This window comes from Chiloscyllium plagiosum, chromosome 18, assembly GCF_004010195.1.
Source record: "Chiloscyllium plagiosum isolate BGI_BamShark_2017 chromosome 18, ASM401019v2, whole genome shotgun sequence".
Lineage (NCBI taxonomy): Eukaryota > Metazoa > Chordata > Chondrichthyes > Orectolobiformes > Hemiscylliidae > Chiloscyllium > Chiloscyllium plagiosum.
The window spans coordinates 27865386-27887648 of NC_057727.1; the positions used below are offsets into that span (position 1 = coordinate 27865386).

At 39.0% G+C, this 22263-nt stretch overlaps 1 protein-coding gene across 10 annotated transcripts in view; it reads right to left on the minus strand.

Moving 5' to 3' along the window:
* card19 (caspase recruitment domain family, member 19) overlaps window positions 1-22263 on the minus strand; it is a 70202-nt gene that overhangs the window by 5100 nt on the left and 42839 nt on the right. For 8 of the 10 annotated variants that reach the window (XM_043708028.1, XM_043708031.1, XM_043708034.1 and 5 more), the window contains 2 exons: window positions 20277-20349; window positions 2735-2840 (listed from right to left, as the gene is read on the minus strand). In XM_043708028.1, coding sequence (XP_043563963.1) covers window positions 2735-2840; window positions 20277-20349 — 179 coding nt within the window. Of the gene's footprint in view, window positions 1-2734; window positions 2841-3682; window positions 3723-20276; window positions 20350-22263 lie in introns of all 10 variants that reach the window. The other 2 variants (XM_043708029.1, XM_043708032.1) reach the window with 1 other exon arrangement.

A 22263-nucleotide genomic window follows, 5' to 3' on the forward strand; every position in this document is an offset into this window, starting at 1 on the left:
ATCAGAGGGGGAGGCGGATGTAGTCGGGGAGAGGGGAGGCAGATGGAGTCGGGGAGAGGGGAGGCAGATGGAGTCGGGGAGAGGGGAGGCGGATGGAGTCGGAGAGAGGGGAGACGGATGGAGTCGGAGAGAGGGGAGGCGGATGGAATAGGGGAGATGGAAGGAGGATGGAGAAGGTAAGATAGAGGGAGGATGGAGTAGGGGCAAGGTGAGGAGATGTGGAGGCAGTGCGTAGGGAAGAGGTGGGAAGGATTGAGTAGGTGGAGAGATGGCGAGTGGAAAATGTATGGACTAGACCAAACTCCCTTCAGATGTATCAAAGAGATGGCCTAGACCCTAACATTTATCGCACTTAAAGGCAAATATAAAGGTGCTGTGTTCCAGATGCAATTCAATTGTTTGCGCTACTCAGCTTTATTTTTACACTACAGTTAAAATAAAACAAGAGAAAGAATTGCTCTAAGTTTTCCTCTATTGGAAAACTTAATAGTTGGAATAGTTGCTGTTCCAATATAGTAACATCCCATAAACACAGCTTTGGAAAAAGCAAATTTAGTAAAATAGATTGCCTCACATGCAATGCTTCTCCAGTCAAGGAGGAATAAACATCCAGAGAAAATTCTGGCTGACAGAGAAAACACAAGTGTTTTGCTGTAGCAGGGAGAGATGTATGGTAGCTGCAAAACTCTATAACTACCAAAAGCTAAACTAAAGCCCTGGTCTGTGGCCTCCACCCATTAATTGTTCCAACTTAAAAAAACCCTAAGGCACCACAAGCTGTTTATTTTATTAACTTTGTACAGACTGCTTTGCACATCTGTCTCAAACGATCTTCACACACAAAAAAAGGGACATAATATACCTCCTAAAACCATAGTATTGTCATAGAAGGAGGTGGGGAGATGGTGAGTGGGATGGAGGTGGACAGGTTGGGAGGCAGTGAGCAGGACAGAGTTGGGAAGCAGGAGATTCAATGAGCAGGGGAGGCCACTTGAAAGTGAATGTTGATCAGGGCTCACCACAGATCCTTGAGATCACCCATACACCCCCCAGTCCTGACTTTAGCACAGCCAACCCATTGTCACCCACTCTTAGGCTGATTGTCACATTACACAATTTGCTTTCAATACAGACTACCCATTCACTGCTTCCCTCCACTCTCATGATCATCTATTCAGCTTCCCTTCTGTCCTGGCCTGCCATCCATAATCCCTTCGTTTACCTATCTCTTTCATATCTCTCTCTCTCCTCTGGGCTCTAGCTCGACTTATTTGCTCCTTTCCCCTCAAGCCTGTCTTCAGCATCAATACTATTTTTTTTCCTAGCTGCTATCAGTTTTGATAGAGTCACCAGACTCAAAACATTAATTCTGCTTTCTTGCCACAAATGATGTCAGACTTGCTGAGTTTCAGCAGCAATTTCTGTTTTTATTTCAGGTCTCCAATTGTTTGTTTTGCATAAATAATTGAGACTCAGCACTGATCCCTGTGGAATTCCAGTACATGTAGTGCATCTGAATTTCCAAGAGGCATTCAATAGACATATATAGAAGATAAAAATCTGTTCTGTTAGGGGTGATCATTAGCATAGAAAGAGGATTCACTAATTAGCAGGAAACAGAATCAGGGTTAGGGCTTGGTATTCTCATCCGCAGAGAAGGTCATTGAATGTATTCAAGACTGAATAATTTCGATTTTATTTTGACCAATAAGGGAGTTAACTGTTCTGGGGAAAGGGTAAGAAAGTGACATTAAGATCGTAATCAAATTTGCATTATCGTATTAAATGGCGAAGCAGGTTTGATAGGCCCAATGGCCCAGCCCCTATTTCTTATGAATTCAGGATTGCTGTTGCATTTAGATACTCTGACTGGGTGTTGCTATTGTAATGCTATACAGTACCATGTATGTCAGTGCTGTTATTCTCAAGTGTCGGTTATCACACACGGTATATTTTCAGGACACGAATTACTGGCGTTCTACCTAAATACTCAGGGTTTGGTACAACCCAGAGAAAGAGGCCGTTTCGAGATAGTCAGATCGTATACTAACAACAACTAGTATCCGAGTCATATTTAACACAGTACAAGCATCAAACTAGCAGCATAAATACACTATCTAACTTTTTATCGGGTTTAAATATGTTGCCTAGTTTAAACCGGGCCATCACTCTGACAAACATCGTATTGAGCCAGCCCTTTTGCTGCCATGTACAGAAACATCTTACTTAGCATTAATTTCACAGCCTGTCATGAACTTCTGCTACTTCCTGCTTTTCGCTTGGCAGTCAGACTGTCCAGACAGCACCCACAGACCAATCCTCTGTATCTCTGTGTGTCGGGGGGGGGGGGGGCGGGGGCGGGATGACACCCGGAAAACACGGGCATCGGCTCAGGTTTAAAGCAATTTCCAGCGGCAGAAAATTCTCTCTTGCGCCACCAACTGAGGAATTGCAAGGGATTCTTTTTTTAAAAATTTTTTCAAAAATCATTATGCACAGAAAGTTACACAAGGCTCATTTTACTTATTAGAATTCATGTCATATACGTACTTAAGTTATTTCTCAACATTTTAAATTAACTCCAGGTAAATTTTGAAAATGCTCAGGAGGTCAAACGGGAGATAAAAGCATCTAAACTGTGTATTAAAACTGCATGAGACCCAATCGCCGACGTTCATGTTGTGATATTTTGAGCCATCCAAACCATTACAGTTTCCTACTGCGGGGCTCTCACCTCCAGGATTGTGGTCAGCTCCAAGACTGAGGAAGAACTGCAGCATAAGAAGGCTCTTGTGGTGCACTGGTACAGTAGTATCCCAAGTGCCACCTGCTCTTGATATCTGCAATAACAAAATCACAGGTTGATTAGAGAAAATACCTAGAATTGCTATATAACATGGTAATATTTGATTCTGTGAATTGACTGAAAGAAATAAGAAATAATTTGCATTTACTTAACAACGTTCATGCATTCAGGTCATATCAAAGTGATCCATGGCTAATTAATTTTTAACATCATTATTTTTGCTTCGTAGGAATAATATATAAACAGCTGCAGATCAGTTAGTCAAATGAATATCATAATATTTCCAAATATAAATCAGTGATGTTTTTCCCTGTGAAATGTTTGTGCATTGATTGCTACTGATCTAGTCATTGGTCTGCAAATCACATAGAATACTACAGTCCAAAATCACGTTATGGCAGTTTCAAAATTTGACATTAATTGTAAAACTTCTCAAATAAACCTTTGGTGCAAGTAAAGTAATGATTATGTTATCATCAAATGCAACTGGTTCACTAATATCCTTTGAGAAAGCAACCTGTCCCTTTCTGTGATTATGTGATTCCAGTCTGCAGTGGATGGCCATAAAGCTATCTGCAAATTATATCTCTCCAAAGACTACTGCAACAGGCTATAACTCTTCAGGTAGGAAGCCCAAAATTAACCTCTCGAGCAACCAGGAATGCTGGAATTTTCGTCCATTCCCTATTAAGTCAACATACTGAAAACTATTTTTTTTTCGAAAAATTGGAGAACTTCCTTCATCTGAAATTCCTGCTTTTCAATATTCTTGCTACCAAGTTTCCTTTCTTTTAATAAATGGAAGGACAGTTGAGAAGGAAAGCTACTTCATATCATCTAGAATTGTTGTAATCAGGAAACTCAGTTTATGCTTACCATTAATAATTTGCCACTAGACATTGCCATTTCCTGCAGCCTGCAAAATCAAGAAAACCTGTTCAGAAAGGCAACTAAGCCAGATGCTTTGTTAAAACCACAGTATTTATCCAAGCCTCGCTCCAAATCTGTCATAGCACTGTAGGGCTTGCTGGAATCTCCCATTTAATTTTCTCCTGGACCAAACAAAAACTGAAGCTTAAAATGCATCTTCAAATTATGCCAACAATTGTAACAAAGACACTTTATATTAAATATTTGTTTGGATGGCTTTTGATGAATGTGGAAAATGGAATTGATTTCAAGTTTTGTGGAAATACTATAGTGGTTCCTTTGAAAGATCTAATTATGGAGTTCACTGTTGACATTGGAGATGTGTTTTAAATAAAACTTTCTAGAAATCACATGACCAGTGATAACTGCTTGTTTTTGTAGTGAACCCTGCTGGAGTTGGTTGAAAGAGACAGGTGTGGGAAGTTCATGTTTTATCTAACCCAGTTGGAGAAAAGTCTGTGAAGAACTAGATAATGGATGGGAATGTGTGTATCACAGAAATGTGGCTGCAAGGACATTAATGCTGGGAACTAAATATCCCAAGAATATGCATCGTATCAAGAGGACAGGCAGATGGACAAGAGGGGGTGGGGTTGCCAAGAAATGAAATTAAATAAATAGCAAGCAGTGATGTAGGCACAGAATCTGTGTGGGTAGAGTTGAGGAACTGCAAAGGAAAAAAGTCAAGAGACAAGAATTGCCATGTAAGAAAGGCACTATTACATAGTCATGGCGGACTTTAATATGCAGGTGGATTGGAAAAATCAAATGGAAAGGAATTTGTAGCATGTCTATAATATGTTTTTTGGAGCAGCTTGTAGATAGTTCTGGATTTTGTGGTGTAATGAGGCAGACTTGATGAAGGAACCCCCCTAGGGGTTGGTGACATCAGTATTACAGATTTCACCTGCAGTTTGAGAGAAAGCTGGAATCCGATGTAATGGCCTTACAATGAGTAAAGGTAACTGCAAAGACATAAGAAAGGAGCTGGCCAGCATTGATTGGAAGGGGATTGCGAAGAAGACAGTGGAGATGCAATGGCAGGAGTTTCTGGGCATAATTCGGGAGGCAAGGCAGAACTTCATCCCAAGGAAGAAAAAACATACTAAAGGGAGGACAAGACAACCATTTGCTGTTAAGGGAAGTCAGGGACAGCATAAAACGCAAAAGAAAATGCATACAATGTGGTGAAGATTAGTGGGAAGCCAGGGGATAGGGCAGCCTTTAAATACCAGGAGAGGACACTTAAAAAATTGTAAGGAAGACAAGATGGAATACAAGGGTAAGCTAGCTAGTAACGTAAAAAAAACTCTTTCAGTCTTCTTTTAAGATACATAAAAGGTAAGAGAGAGGCAAGCGTGGATATTGGACTGGTGGAAAATGACATTGGGGCAGAAGTAATGGGGAACAAAAATGACAGCGAAACTGAATAGGTACTTTGCATTAGTCTTCACAGTGGAAGACACCAGCAACTTCAAGAGAGTCAGAGTGCAGAGGTGAGTATAGTGGCCATCACTAAGGAGAAGATGCTGAAGAAGCTGAAATGTCTGAAGGTGGATAGGTCCCTGGACTCAGATATACCACACCCCAGAGCTCTGAAAAAGATAGCTGCGGAGATTGTAGAGGCATTGGTGGTGGTCTTTCAGCAATCACTGGAGTCAGGGAGGGTCCTAAAGGTCAAAACATGTTTAATGTTGATCACCTCTGTTTAAGAAAGGGAGATAGGCAGAAGACAGGAAACAATAGGCTAGTTAGCCTGACCTTGACATTGGTAAGACTTTATAGTCCTTTAAAAACAATGATATTGCAGAGTACTTGGGGACTGCGTTGTAAAATAGGGCTGAGTTAACATGGCTTCATCGGGAGAGGTCATGCCTGACAATTCAGTCTTGTGGAATTCTGCAGGGGTCAGCAATGGACCATAACTATTCATGTTATACATTAACAATCTGGACAAAGGAACTGAGGGCATTGTTCCTAAGTTTGAATATGACATAAAGATAGTATTGAGGAAGCTGACAAACTGTAGAAAGACTTAGACAGGCGAGGAAAGTAAACAAAGAAATGGCAGGTGGAATACCGGGATTATACTATGACACTAAGCGGTGTATTTTGTCCTGGCTTTTTTTTAATGAAGAGAGGGTGAGGCAGAGGTGGACAGTGGTCTGCTTCAAGTCAATAAACAGGTTTAAGGTCTTGGGTTTTTTTCTTAAAAGTTGGCAAAATAGAAGCAGCCTGAGGGGGCAGGGTCAAATTCTCAAAGAACCAAGACTTTTAGTTTAGTTTTCAACAGTTGCTGGCATCTTGAAGCTGGATGTGGAAGTTCTTATTCCTCTCTCTGTTAAAAGCTGAAGTTCTCTTCCTGCTGCTAGCATTGCAGGTGGGAGAATTTTACCGAATTAGCCTTTGTCAAGGGTGTAATAATGAGCTGTTACTATTACTGGAACAGTTAATGAGTTGTTTATTATTTTGTTAATAATTTTGATAGAGTTACAGTTAAGTCAATTTTTTTTATTTTGTATCTATTTTATGAATAAAGTGTGTTTTGCTTCAAGGCTGATAGTTTGACCAATCAAATTGCATCTAGAATGCAATGCCTGACACCTTGAAAATAAGAAAAAGTTAGACTATCTCCTTGGCATGTTTTGAGGAGGCTTAGGCTGTTCCATAACAATGGAATGTTAGAAAGTGTGAGTTTAAGCACTTTGGCAGGAGGAATAGAGTCATAGACTAATTTCTAAATTAGGGAAAGGTTTCAGAAATCTAAAGCACAAAGGAAGTCCTAGTTTAGGATTCTGTTAAGATTAATATGCAAGTTCAGTTGGCAGTTAGGAAGGCAAATGCAACATCAGCTTTCATTTCAATGGGGCTAGACTATAAGGGCAGAGATGCACTACTGAGGGTGTATAAGGCTCTGATCAGATTGCACTTGGAATATTGTGAGCAGTTTTGGGACCTGTATCTAAGGAAGGATGTGCTGACCTTGGAGGGAGACGAGAGGAGGTTACAAGGATGATTCCAAAGATGAAGGACTTGTCTTGTGAGGAGCAGTTGAGGACTCTGGGTCTGTGATTGACAGAGTTTAGAAAGATTGGGGTGCACAAGGGTCCAGGGCAACTGATTGAAACTTTCCAAATACTGAGAGACCTGGATCGAATGGATATGGAGAAGACATTTCCACTTGTTTCACTAGTAGGAGTAACTAGGACCTGAAAGCAGAAGTTTTGTATTGATAATAATTGTTTCTTATGAAACTTGATGAATAGATCATTTTATTTAAAAGATGATATAAATATTTAATTGGTTGTCTTGGTAACTAGAAGTATTTCTAATTTTCTGTTGTGATCCATTGAGTACTTGGACGAGAGCAATGATACAGTCCTCCAGCACCTTGGTTATAAACAACATTCCCTCCAAACCGTGGGGCCGTCAAGCGATTCTTGAGCTTTTGTGCATGGCCATCGGAGTGCAGATACATCTGAGGTCCACGCAGCAAAAAGAAATGTTAGAAGAAATGCTGGTTGTACTACTAAAAGCAATAGCTGGAACTGACAACTATCAGTGGAATCCTCCCCATCTTTGTTTCAGCTGTGAGTAACCTTACATTAAAGCTGGCAGACTGAGATAACAAAGGTGATAGCATGGAACTCAAAACACACTTTCTCCATTTAAAACATTGATTGCAACTACCTCAATTATATATTGGCACTTAAATTACAAGAACACTCAAAGCACATTACATTAAGCTGAATGCAGGATAAAGCAACAGTATTGTAATTACCATACCAGTAGTCAATGTTGTAATTCTGTTGTTGCAGTGTAACAACACATAAATCCCTTTTGAGCCCATGATTTATACCAAGGCTCAAGTAGGAAATGAATTGTTCCTGTGCCAGTACTGTCAAACCTTAAATAATTACGTTTTTAAAATGTTACCAGGTCAAGGTTAGGAGTAATAAGCACAGGGGAGCTTTTTATGACTCAAAGATTGATTTAGAGTATTACATTGAATAAAACATTATACACAGCAGCTCTTTCTTTTACTTTGATTTTCTCCAACAAATGTGCAACATTTACAATATCAGCACATTTATAAAACTGCAATTTCACATTTTGAATTCAGTGCCCATTTAACATTTGCTTGTGTTAGTTTCTTAAAAGATTATACACATACATGGATTATGCAAATAAATTAATAGATAGGAACTGCCAAAAAAAAACTGTCAAAGTGCTGAAAAGTAAAATTTATTTATATTCAAAAATTGAATTTTAAGGAAATTAGAATAGAATATTTAACTATATTGATAGTACTAGAGCAGGGAAACTATGCTGAACGTTAATAAATAAAGCTAGTGGTCATAACTAGTGTATCATTTCCAGTTCTGGTCATCACCAGGATGTCAAGGTCTCGGAAAGAGTACAGAAGAGATTTTTCAGAATGTTTCCAGGTCTGAGCAATTTAGCTACAAAGTCACATTGGAGAAGCTAGTGTTGGTTTCCTTGGAGCAAATTAGGTCAATGGATACTGATAATGGGTTACAAGACTATGACATGTTTAGATAAGGTAGAACAAAATATTCCTTTTGGCTGTTGGTAATGGCACTAGAGGTCACTAATTTAAGGCTTTAGGTTCTAATGTGCAGAGGATGTGAGAAAGAACATGTTTAATCAGTGAGTGATCATGACTGGGAATGCAGTGTCTACGAGGGTGGTAGAAGATGTATAACAATTCCAAAATAAAATTGGATAGCACTTGAAAAAAATAAACTTGCACAGTTAGGGAATAGGATAGGGAATAAGACTTAATGCATTGTTCTACAGAGAGCAGGCATAGATATAATAGACTAAATGCCACCTTTTTGCACTGTTGTGACTCAAGGATCACCGGTAAATAGGACATGATAAACTGGTTCATTTAGTGATTCTGTGATGTCATATATATACTCCCTGCCTCACCCAAAAGACAAATAATCTGCTGGAAAATTTAAAACAAAATTAAAAACCCAGACTAATTAAAGGGTTATAAAATGTGCTACCTGCTTGTCTGAGAATCCATCCACGTTGGCCATAATTAGTGTTATATCGCACCTACCTCTTATATGAAGCCTCAACCAGAAACTGGTTCAGTTCATGTGAGGAAATTCTATCAATCAGCATTCCCAGAAACATCAGCAGTCTGCTTTAGATATCCCATATTCTCTGGGAAAACAACCACCTTTCAATATCTTACCTAGTTTTAGCTTTGAATAACTGGAGATTCTTAGTCTTAACATATTTAGTTAAAATATTTCTCATTAGGTCTGAAATTATTCAATTATGTGAATTGTTTTCTGCCTAAATTTGATTTTGATTTTATTGTCACTTGTATTTTACAGTGAAAAACTTTCATTTGTCACCCGTGATTCAGTGCTATTTTGAATGATTTAAGAATAAGGAAAAAGAAAATTATAGCTTGTCGTGAGTCCATCAGTCCTGAGCCAACAAATCACATCAATGATACCTGTGCCGCCATCTCGACCAGACCCAAACAACATAGAAATTGCCGATCCTCAGATGCCATCTTTGCCGCTGGGCCGATACTCCTCTGCCACTGCCTCACTGCAGTCTCGCCGGACCGGCCAACATCAATCATGTCTCTCGTCCCTGGGCCCACATCATCGATGTTGCTGTGATGCCCTTCAACTGCCGCCAGTGCCAACAACAAAATGGTTGATCCCAGGCGCCATCTTTTGCGCTGGGCCAACCTCGACTCTGCCAATGTAGCAGCTGCCGATTCCAGGTCCTGCGCTTGCTCCAGAAAGGTAAGTAGGGGCTCACACGAGGTTCTTGCTGGGCTCATTCTCCTCCATACTGAGCCCACTCGTGGTCCATTGTAGAACTGCCTGAGGCCCCACACCCTGGGCCCAGCTCGAGACTGCTCAAGGTCCACACACACTGGGTTCTTGCCACTGCCACCGCCGTCCAAGCTCAGGACTAGGTAAGTAAGTAAACAAAAGACAAGAGAGGTGAAGAAAAGAAAAAGAAAAGCAGTCAGAGCAGGTGAACTCCAGCACAGGAGTCCTATTCTGCCATCCTCTAAATCTAGAGAGTTGAGTGGAATTCTTTCAAAAAGAAAGTTTTACATAGTTGGAGCAAAAGAGCAAAGCAAACAAGATAAAAATAATGATGAAACCCTTGAAAGACTCTACCATGACTTCGCATTTCCTCTTTAACACATAAAAACACAAACAAAATAATTGATTTGTTTTAATTTAAAATATTAATGTAATTACTGTTTACATTTTGAAGAAAATATTATCTCTTGACAGTCTCTCAAGATTTCTCTCACGAAGGCTACATTGTCATTGACATTTTCTAAGTTGAACGGTTTGGCTGAAGGTGCTACTCATGCTTTTCCATACCAAGACTTTCCAAGGCCAAGGTCAGTCTGTCTCTGTAGCCAGTATATCAGTTCCTTCCTAAGATACAAAATTTACTCATTTAGTTAACATTTAATATGGAATTCATAGAATTATTGAATATGGAACTAACATATTTGTCCTTTAAAATGTTTCTTGTCCCTCACTCCCCACTTCAAGCGCTTTGGGTTTATCAAAAGTGACAGGTGCTAACACAGGTAAATGAAACATTTTGCATGCAGTCATTGAATGGTTATCCCAGGACAGCAAATGTTTATCAATCAGCTGTAAGATTCTAGATAAGCAGATGTTGCAATTTGAGGTTACATACATAATAAATGAACATCTGAAAAGTTTCTGTTGACCAGATCTGCTGCTCATTTTACATACTTACTTTCTTTTCCTTGATCAGCAAATTTCCTTTATTTCAATCGTATTGATTCCTTACTTAAGTACAGCTCAGCAGGCTCTGAGTGTCAGTTGACCTTTTGCCAAAGATGAGTCATCATGTGATAATAATCAGGAGAGGGATGGAAGCCTGGCCAATTTTCCCCTCCTTACGCTTGGCTACTAAATTCACCTGCTTCACCCTCTCCTGCTGAATTGTTGAAATGAGCTAATTTCTCAGGCAGTTTTCATGCTACATTCATACCTTTGCTTGGGAGATATTCATATCTGTGAAGGTTATTGTTTTAGTCTCTATATCTCAGTCAGACTTTAAAGCACATAAGGGTCAAATCTTTGTCCAGCATCAAGACTCATTCATCAGATCCCTGCTTTGTCAGGTAAAACAGCAGCTAAGGCTATACAATACAGCAAATATTTTAATTTCACAAGTTTTTCATTATGGATTCTGAAAAACTAAAAATAATACTTCAGGGAACTGTTAATAATTTCAAACTATTTTCTTGCTATAACATATTTTGAGAGTTAAGTGAAACAGTGATATACCAACTTAGTTATTTAAGCTTTGTGCCTGTACATTTATTTCTGAATAGGTCTAATTGTCACTTCCTAAACTGAATTATTGTTTACTGAAAGTTGTTCACCTGTGCATAAGTTACAACCTTCAGAGAGTTTCTTGGAGAAGAAAACAATGCAGTGACTATTAGAAAAAAGATTTGAGTTATAGGAGCCAACTATTAGAACTGATACACCATATACATTCCAGTCAATGCTTTCAGAATCCTCTTTGGAGCCACAGAGATTCATATTACCATACCTGGGAGCATTCATCACCATCATCATTGTTCAAAATGGGAAGTTTAACTACCAACACCACTATATTGTTTCCATTTCAAATTCTTCCTAAAATGCCTTGAAGGGACACTTCTGAGAAATTCTTTATAAAATACCTAACTCAATATTGAGAGAAACATCTAACAGGATGGAATGATGAAATTATTTTTTACTGTCAGCATTAACTTAGGGGAGGCAAAAAAGTGGCCAATATCCTTGAAGCTGTAAGCTTCTACTGGTTTAGAAAAATTAGCTTAATTTAATTGTTGGATAACCTCATCAAAAAGCTTTTCACGATGATTTACAGGATTGGTGTCACAGTTTTCTCTACTGTCCATGTCAGTATGAAATTGATGCCAATTTGGGGTCTCCAGGCATCCAGTAACAATGACATCATCAAGAGCAAATAGTAAGTACAGACCACTGCATTTTCCAACAAGCAAAATAAACGATTGGAACAAAAATATGGGATTAAGGTAAAACTGAAGTGCGTAAGAAATACAAACCAGAGAAGGGCATAAACCGTGTAAACTCGGAGGAAGACAGTGTAGAACTCTGAAAAGGCAATTGACAACTTGGTGGAGTGGGCAGATAGGTCACAGATGAAGTTCAATATAAAGAAATGTGAGGTGATGCATTTTGACAGGGCAAACACTGACAATAAGGGATACAATTCTTAACAGAATGCAAGAATAGAGAAACCTGGGCGTATAAGTGCATGGATTATGAAGGTGGCAGAAAGGGTGGAAAGACAACATCCTGGGTTTTATTGATAAGACTGCAGAATGCAACAGCAAAGAGGTTGTACAGGACACCTTTTAGACCTCAGCTGGGGGTGTAATGTATGCGGTTCTGGGCACCACATTATATGAAGGAAATGAACACATAACAGAGAGTTTAGAAGATGTTTACAAAAGTAGTTCCAGAGATGAGAAATGTCACAGGGATAGATTGAATACATTAAAATGTTTTTTTGGGAATAAAGAAAGCTAAAAGGAGAATCAATACAAGTGAAACCATTTGTCTTTCTTTTAAAAAGGCTTTTTATTGTTACATTTCAACCCATTCAATATGATATACATGAGTACACAAAGAAAATAATACAAAACAAATGAATAAACCAACTCAAAAGCATACCAGCAATTACCACATTGAAAGAGGTGCAGGTCATTCAATTCAGCAGAAGGTATCAGCAATATTTGGTCAAGAATATGACAAGCAGAAATAAACTAAAGCAGTACAAATCTGGATGCTCAAACCTTGAATTTCATTTCATCTTTTCCAGGTTATCCTAGACCAGCGTCTACCAAACGTTCACCCATTGTGACCCCATGACAAGGCTTGAAAATTGTCTCAATCTCTCAGTGGGAACTGGGAGAGCAGAGGAGGGGGGAGTGAGAGCTTGATCAGAGTACCATGGTGGCAATTCTTGCCTCAGAGCCTCAGACCCAAAATCTCAGCTCGTGACCCCACTTGGCATCCTAACCCCCAATTTGGCAATCCCTGTGCTAGACCATGCACCCTGTAACATGTGGCACAAATAACATTGGCATAGGACAGGGAAAATATTGACCAAGTGTTCAAAGGAAAAGCAACAAGAAAGATACAAATAAATAATGAATGGACAACTGCAGCATTTAGTTGAGTGTTTTAGTGTTCATTTCCATCACACAGTTTCTAAATTATTTACATGCTGAAGAATAGATGGATGGATACAGTGCTAAAACATCAACTTTTGATGCTATGCTATAGGATCAATGACTACCAGTAAAAAAAACTGATTGTCTATTTGGAATTACAGAAATGCAATCTGTTTTGATGTGTTATACAGTTAAATACACAAAGGACCAAAAAAACAACCCTGCATTTCAGTTTTACAGTTCTTTGTGATAAATATTATGAGAAATATGGAAGCATTACACAAGTTTCAATTGCTAAATTTTGTAACTAACATCAAATGATTCTTCTTCATAATGCATACAACTGGCTTTCAGATGCATAAAGATAATGTTAAAAAAAAGCTTAAAGTTTATTGAAGGCAGATTAATTTACAACAAAACAGCGCAGAATAATCGGATTGTATTTTTCATTTAATTCTGCAAACCAGCAAGAGAGTGTGCATAGAGGGAAAGAAGCTTACCACCATCTTCTAAACAGCAATCATAGACTGACAATAAATACTGGCGTTGTTAGAAATGCTCATACAAAAATGAGTTTTAAAAACGTTACAGCTAAATTCGCTCCATTAATATAGTTTTTGAAGAAACGTGTTTCACAATTCTAGTCACAAATTTGAAATGAATGAAATCCATCACAACTGTGATCCTTTCACAAAAATTAAAACTCTCAAGTTGGAAATGCAACTTGCATCTAACCATCAAAATGACAAATCAGTAACAGTTTTAGAATGTGCGTGCTTTTGGCTCTTTGCATCTTTGGAATGAAAAACATTAGAAATTACAAACAAGTCATTATACACCTAATACCTATAATAGCACTGCAAAATATCATGAATGAACTGCTAAAAACTATAGAGTATGATTGTAACCTAATGCAATTAAGTAGCAGCAAAATCCAAAGTTGTGGCTTATAAAGGGAAATGGGACATTTATAATGATCGAAAATGCAATGCTAATGGATAATTATAACTAGAAAGTCCACACAAAACAATGTATATTTCCTTTCTAGTTTATTCTCCATGTGCTGCATTGTGGCACTTTTGGAAGAGCATGGAAACAAATTATTTTTAGGCTTCTATTAATACCAGCTCAAATCCTGATTCATCAAAGCCTGTCTGCCATCTCCAAGGCACAAGTCAGGAAAGTGGTGGAAGACTCCCAATTGTTTGCACGAGTGCAGCTCCAACAACAATCAAGAAGTTTGATACAATTCAGGACAGAGCAGTCTGCTTGAATGGTACCCCATTCACCACCTTAAACATTCACTCCCTCCACTACTGACACACAGAGGCAGCAATACACATCATCCATGTGATGTACTGCAGCACTTCACCAGGGCTCCTTTGACAACACTTACCGAACCTGTAACCTCTACCATCTAGAAAGACAAGGGCAACAGATGTATGGGAAATTCTACAAATTCTCTTGCATGCTAGACAAAGCATCCTGATTTAAAACTATTATCACTGTACCTCCGCTGTTGCTGGGTCAAAATCCTGGAACTCCTTTCTTAATAGTACAGTGGAATACCCACTCCACAAGTACTGCAGCAATTCAATAGCTGGTTCAGGATCATCTTCTAAAAGACAGTTAGAGATAGGCAATAAATACTGATCCTGTCAGTGTGGCCCTCATTGTATAAATTTTTTTAAAAAAGGTCTCCTTCTATCTGTGAAGAAACCACAAGAGTAACTAATTTGTCTTACTATTAGGTATCAGATAGTAATTCAGTTTCCCCTCATATGGCCCTCTTGAACTGTTTAGTGCGTGGACTAAGTTATTTCTACACAAATGTACCAGCCGCAAATTTCCAACACTGTAAGATCATTAGTATGATATTAAATGATAACAACATCCACAATAGTTCAGCCTCAGCTGGAATTTTGTGATCAATTCCGAACACCGTACTTTCAGAACATTGTCAAGGCTTTCAAGGCAGTGCAGAAGACATATCTGTTCCTATCCTGACGGTATTTGAAAATGCAGCCCAAAGAGTCTCAGCACTCAAACAGGCTATTCGGCTCAACTGGGGTCCATGCTGATCCTTAACCAACACATGACTGTCCTCCCTTCCAATTATCTGTTCATAGCTTTTCCCCTGGTCCTTCTATTTCCTTCTCCCCAAGTCATGCATCAAGCCGCTACTTAAATGCCAAGCTATTTGTTTCAACCATTCCACATTATCAGCAAACACTGTGCAAAGAATCCTATTATTATTTGCCAGTGGCTATCTTATGTTCATGATCTCATATTCTGGATTCTGCCACAAGTGGAACTTTTCCTCTACACTCATCCTATTGAATCCTTTCAATAACTTGAAAGGTCAGTATTAGGGCTTCTCTCTTCCAAAGGAAAGAGCCCCAGTCTGCTCAAAGCTTTCAGTTGCACTCCCTTAATTCTAGTAACTTCCTCAAATATCTTTTTATTTATTTTTCCATTGCTTCTAAATCTTTTCTGTGATATGGAGAGCTGAATTCCACACAACGCTTCAGGTATAATCCAATGAAATCACTTTAACATTACCTTTCTGCTTTTGTATTCAATTTTGATAACAATGAATCAGAACATTTTGTATGCATTTTTTATAGTCCTACCAATTAATGTTATAACTTAGTGATTTATGAAACCACTGGGGCAGCATGGTTAGCACTGACTTCGCAGCACCAGGGGCCTGGGTTCGATCTCCACCTCGGGCGACTGTGTGGAATTTGCACATTCTCCCTGTGTCCGCGTTAGTTTTCTCCAGGTGCTCCAGTTTCCTCGCACAATCCAACGATGTGCAGGTCAGGTGAATTGGCCATGCTAAATTGCTCATAGTGCTAGGTGCATTAGTCAGGGGTAAATGTAGGGTAGGGGAATGAGTCTGGGTGGGCTACTCTTCGGAGGGTCAGTATGGACTTGTTGGACCAAAGGGCCTGTTTCCATACTGCAGGAAATCTAATCTAACTCCAAATGGTATAATGTTTTGCTAAGACCCACAGTGTGACTATAAACCTAGTTGTACATCTGGCTGTAGCTCTGAGATTCTGTCCAACATATTTTTTCCTTGCCAGGCTGGCCCCAGACCATCAGAAGTTGTGTTGCTCAGAGCTACCAAATTGCACTGGGCCACCAACTTGGCGTCTGTACTGTCTAAGTTGAACTCAGATGGTGTAATTGAACTCAGTAAAATCTGGAAGTAAGAGTCTGATGACGACTGTGAATCCATTGTCAATTGTTGGAAAAACCCATTTGATTCACGAATGTCCTTTTAAGGAAGAAATCTTTCATCTTTACCCAGTCTGGCCTAAATGTGACTCCAGATCCACATCAATGTAATTGACTCATAACTGTCCTCTGGGTAATTAGGGATGGGCAATAAATGCAACACCCTCATCCTGTGAATGAATTTTAAAAAAAACACCACCTCATCAAGAGTAATGAGGGAAAGTTGATTTCCTCTTTCAGTAGTTAAAATCTATGCCACAATTCCTGAGCTGAGAATTAAGGTAAATTACCTGTTTCTAGCACACTAACAATGTTGTTCTGCAACTAACTAATTAGAACCAATAAAGGCAGCTTGCTCCATGAGGAAGTGGCTCACAGTTCCTTGCTCTTCCTTGTCCCACCATTAACTGCCAACTAACCTTGAAGATTATATATATGAGACTCCAGATGGCAATTTGATTTTTCATCATTGCACAGTACAAGCAATGATATAGAGTTGTTTATTGTTACATATATCTGGAAAGAGAGTGGGAAGTGTTTTGTTGCCACAATGTGGTGCCATTTTGAGTTACAAAAAGAATAAAAAGAGACTACATAAATAGAGTTCATCTTCTGCACAAGGGGTTTTCAAACACAGCTCCAGGGCTTCTGCAGATGTCCTGGGTGTCAAGAAATCCCTGCTCTGGATACAGCAGAAATCCACACTTCAGGCATATCACAGGCATGAGTCTCTACTCCGGGCACTGCCTCCACAACAACCCCCCATCAAGACTCCCTGCTCTAGGCACTGACACCATTGCAGACAAAGACCCGCTAGGTCAACGCTCCAGGCCACTGCAGCAAAGAGTCCTCACTCTGGGCAACGCCATCATTACAGCTGACAACTTGCCCACATCACTCTGGCTTCCCCACAATGTCAGAAGATAAAGAAAATGAAAAAAAGAAACGGATAAAGACAAAACAGGATAAAGAAGGATGCACCTGGTCTGGAGTGAATATGTACCAGGAACAGAGAAAGCTCTTTGATATCGCAATCAGCCAGGAACTATTTGATCATAATGCATTCTTCAAGCTTGAGAAATCAACATATGCAGGTAGCTGTATTAAAGTCTTTCTGTTGCAAACATGCCAGTTGGCATAGGCCGAGATCAAACGTAAGGAACTCTAGAGATTTGTATCTACGTTACTGCAACAGCACTTGTGTCAGGGACTGAGTTTATGGTGGAATGCTGCTGAAAAAGTCACTTGGGAGTGCAGAGCAAGATAGATAGCACTGAATATGTTAAACTGACAGGTTCATGACTGTTGTGTCATGTCTTGCTTAATGCTAGTAAAATTAATTTTCCAATGCCGCTGGATTTCTTTCCAGATTCTGTTATTCATGTTGCTGGACAGGTATCCGACCTTGCAACTCTGTTCAATTCCTGCCTTATTCCATTCCTATATTCGCCATTATTCATTATTAAGCATGACCCTTCTATTTCACAGTGCTCTTGTTTTCATAATAAATTTACTGCCTTATTGATGCTCTGTGATTCACTTTGTTTCACCAATCTTAACGTTTAACAATGAGTCAATGGGATTTTCTGCTACCTCAGAGGCAGCAATTTTTAAAGACAGCATTCTATTTCCAAGGCCTTATAACACAATAAATCACAAAGAAGTTATGTCAAGAAGGAACCAATTTCAACATTAAACATGTTAAACCACATCCAGTAAGAAATAATTATGCAACAGGATAGCAAACACAAGCTTTAGGTTTATTTCTTCTGCTTCCTGATATGTAACTCTTATTCAAGTCAAGAACTGTGTTCCATGAGAAATAACAGTCTGGTGAAGTGTTTGCTAATAGCACAGCTCCCTTTCTCAAAACGATCAGTGGTACAACATAAATTCCCTGAAATCACAAAGGCCAGGAATCAAAGATTCTTTTGCCTTACACTCAGAGTGAGACTGTAGTGTAACCATATCCTTGATTAGGATGTTAGTCAAGTTAAAACTCTTGATTTTCCAAACAAGCCTTACAAATTCTTACCTGTGTAGCACCTACATGAAACTGCTGGTACCACAAAGGAAATATTTCTAACCCTGTCATCACTTAAAATTAGGTTGTTTTATTTGAGAACAAATTATGATTCTGCCCTGAGAATGCTTAACGTTTGATATGTTTAGTATGCTAATTACATGACTACTGTTGAGCGGTCAAAATCTAAGTATCCTGCATTTAATTGCAACAACATAATGAGATTTTCAGCTGCAGTTTGAAGTACTAAATTATTTGTTAATAAACGAATATGTTAGTTGCTCAAATCACTGAAAATATAAATCTCAGTTTCTTGCTTCCTGACCTGTTCAAATAATGAGGGAAATAGCTTAATGAAAAACATCAGACAGATAGAATATCTATTAGCTCCCAATCTTTCAATTACAAAAATAACCAGTAATATCTTCTCAGCAGTAAATCACCAGCACCTTTCAGTTTTGTAATAATAAAACTGCAATCCTTTTCCAGCAATGCCAAGGTTCACGGTGCTGATAAACTGGAAACTGATGGTTTTTAAAAAGTTAGTTATAAGCCAGCTTTTCTGCAATACAACATTTTATAAACAATTCACTGTAGAATGCCAGTAGATGTGGTAGCTGCCATGATGAGAAATAATGCTGAAAGTTACAAGCAGTTAGAACCAGTGTCAAATGAGGTTTAGTTATTTAAGATTAGCAACAAAACGACTTCAACATTAAAATGAACGGGGCCTTACGAATGGATCAAGTATCACATGGTCTGATATGTTCTAATAGTTAGAAAACTGTTTCTTTTAAACTATTTATTTCTACGCAGATTCAAGTGAATGGCTTTACCAGGCACAAAATCAAGCCAGATATTGCATGAGTAGGTCAGTGTCACTTTGCCAGACTTCAGAGACTAAATTCTAAATGGCATTTGTTATTATTAATATTTATTATTACTTTTGCTCCTAATTTGAATATATATTTATCTTTATTTCTATTCATCAGACATTCAATTAAGGTCTCTCATTGCTGTATTTATATGGTGCTTATTTTGCATCTCCTCACCAAGAAATTAGACTATCTAATGCTTTTAGCATACAGCATTCAATCACTGGCAAAGTGCCAGCTTTTCTTTTCCCTGTGCTAAAAGTGCAGCTTAACAATCTTTGGCAGTATTCATGGAAGCATATATCAGGTAGTTACTCCACATAGGTTTCTCACAGCCGCACTGTAACTGCAACAACTGTGAATTTGGTCTTTTTCATTTGTTAAAAAAAAACACTGGTCATACAAAAGGCTTTCTTCTTTTCCAATGAATTAACATTTTCAGACAGTAAAAAGAAGCTACAGCAACAGGAAGCAACTTCAGCTATTTGTTGGGTTTGTATGTAGCTCTGCTGTCTCAATTTCACCCATTACGATGCAAGCAAACAGTATCACTACAGCCACTACTGTTGCTTTAAATAGTCCTGTCAGTACACTTGTAGTGTGGGTATAGCTGCAGTTTTTCAATTAATCTAGAGCAATTTCACAAGTGTTCAACAAGATACAACATTCATTACATATTTATGAACCTTTTTTTTTCCCCTATTGAGTGCCAGTAAACTTTTCAAATATGGTTGGCCTAAAGCTTACAATTACAGTATTGCCAGTAAAATAGGATGGATAGCTGAATCCCTGTTTTTGCATATTAGCTGCCAGCATTGTAAGGGAAGAGGAAGTCAATTCCACATGCTTTTCTTGATATTGCAGATCATATCAATACCCTATTGGAGGTTTACGGTCTATCAGTGCTGAAAGGAAGTAGTAATATTTCCGGGAAGCAATTTACTTGGAATACAAATAGATAAACATAGCTGGCTTTGGATTTTATAGAAGAACCATCCTTTAAGATGAAAGGACATGTATTCGCAGTCATTTGTTGACAAGGCAGGTAGGCTAGTTGCTGAACTACTGCCCTTTCATTAGTTCCTCTTTGACTGGTCTTCAATGTATGCTAACAAGTACCTTCTAGCTCGTCTTCCAACACCAAGAGAAGAGAAACCTATGATCTTCTTCGCAGCACTTTCAACTTTAATATCTGCAGACAGAATTGAAAATACATTACTACGCAAGATCAATCTCAAGTATGGAAACAGCTAGTCTGCCTGCTAACGTTTAAGTATTAATTTTGTGACTCAGTAATAAATACATTGTTGCTCTTTTTCTGTAAGTCATTAGGACCAGCAGAAACTGATCCATATCAGTTAGTGACCTGTGATTAGTGATCTGAACTAACTGATCCATAATCAGTTAGATCAGATCACTAAACACTGATCAGTGGGGTGGCTCCATGGCTAGCACTGCTGCATCACAGCACCAGGGACTCGAGTTTGATTCCACCCTCGGGTGACTGTCTCTATGGAGTTTGCACATTCTCCGTGTGTCTATGTGCGTTTCCTCCAGGTGCTCTGGTTTCCTTCCACAATCCAACAAGATGTGCAGGTTAGGTATATTGGCCATACTAAATTTTGGATTAGTGGTGCTGGAAAAGCACAGCAGTTCAGGCAGCATCTGAGGAACAGTAAAATCGACGTTTCGGGCAAAAGCCCTTAATCAGGAATACATAGTCAGGGGCAAATATAGGGTAGGAGAATGGGTCTGGGGGGGTTACTCATTGGAGGGTCGGTGTAGATTTGTTGGGCTGAAGGACGTGTTTCCACATTGTAGGGATTCAAATTCTAAAAGAAAATCAGTTCGTAAGCAGCCATGAGACAAATTACAGAAAGGCATTTTTTTATGTGCCTAATTAATGTCTAATTCTGAACACCTTTAATTGATTAAGATTTAGCTGTATCATATCTTTTAACAGAAAAACTATTGTCAAATCAGTTTAAGGTCAATAATTTTTGACTTGAGTTGAACAATATGATGTACCTAAATAATCAATTGAATAAACTTAGTTCACATAACCTCACCAAATATATTTGTCACATTTTAACTTAATTTGATGGCTTGCATCTCTGGATATTAAACAAAAAGTATTGTAAAAATGACTGACAGGTTCAATCTATATAATGAAGATTTGACGTGGTGTTACGAGAACAAAGAACGAACAAAGAAAATTTACAGCTCAGGAACAGACCCTTCCATCCTCCAAGCCTGAGCTGATCCAAATCCACTTAGTAAACCTATCGTCCAAATCCTAAGCATCTGTATCCCTCTGCTCCCATCTACTCATGCATCTGTCCAGACGCACCTTATATAAATCTACTGTACCTCTGCTGGCAACATGTTCCAGGCACCTACCACCCTTTGTGTAAAGTACTTTCTGTGTGTATCTCCCTTAAACCTTACACCTCTCACCTTGAACACGTGATCTCTCGTTATTGAATCCCTCTCATCTTCCGCCTCGGAACACTTCAACCCCAGGGCATCAATGTGGACTTCACCAGTTTCCTCACTTGCCCTCCCCCCCCTCCTTACCCTAGTTCCAACCTTCCAGCTCCGCACCATCCTCATGACCTGTCCTACTTGCCAAACGTTCTTCCCACCTCTCCGCTCCACCCTCCTCTCCAATCTATCCCCATCTCCATCCACCTATTGTACTCTTGGCTACCTTCTCCCCAGCCCCAACCCTCCCGCTCCCGTTTATCTCTTCACCCCGGAGGCTCCCTGCCTCATTCCTGATGAAGGGCTTTTGCCCGAAACATCGATTTTCCTGCTTCTCGGATGCTGCCTGACCTGCTGTGCTTTTCCAGCACCACTCTAATCTAGACTGAGAGGTCAATCAGTTAGGGCTGAGACAAAAAGTTACTTCTTCACTCAAATAGTTGTGAATCTTTGGAATTCTCTACCCTGGAGAGCTGTAGATGTTCTCTCATTGAATTTATATTTAAAACAATTGGACTGACGTCCATTTATTTAGCGCTTTTCATGACTACCAGGTGTCTCAAAGCATTTCACAGCCAATTAAGTTTTTTTTGAAGAGTACTCACTTTTGCAACTTAGGAAA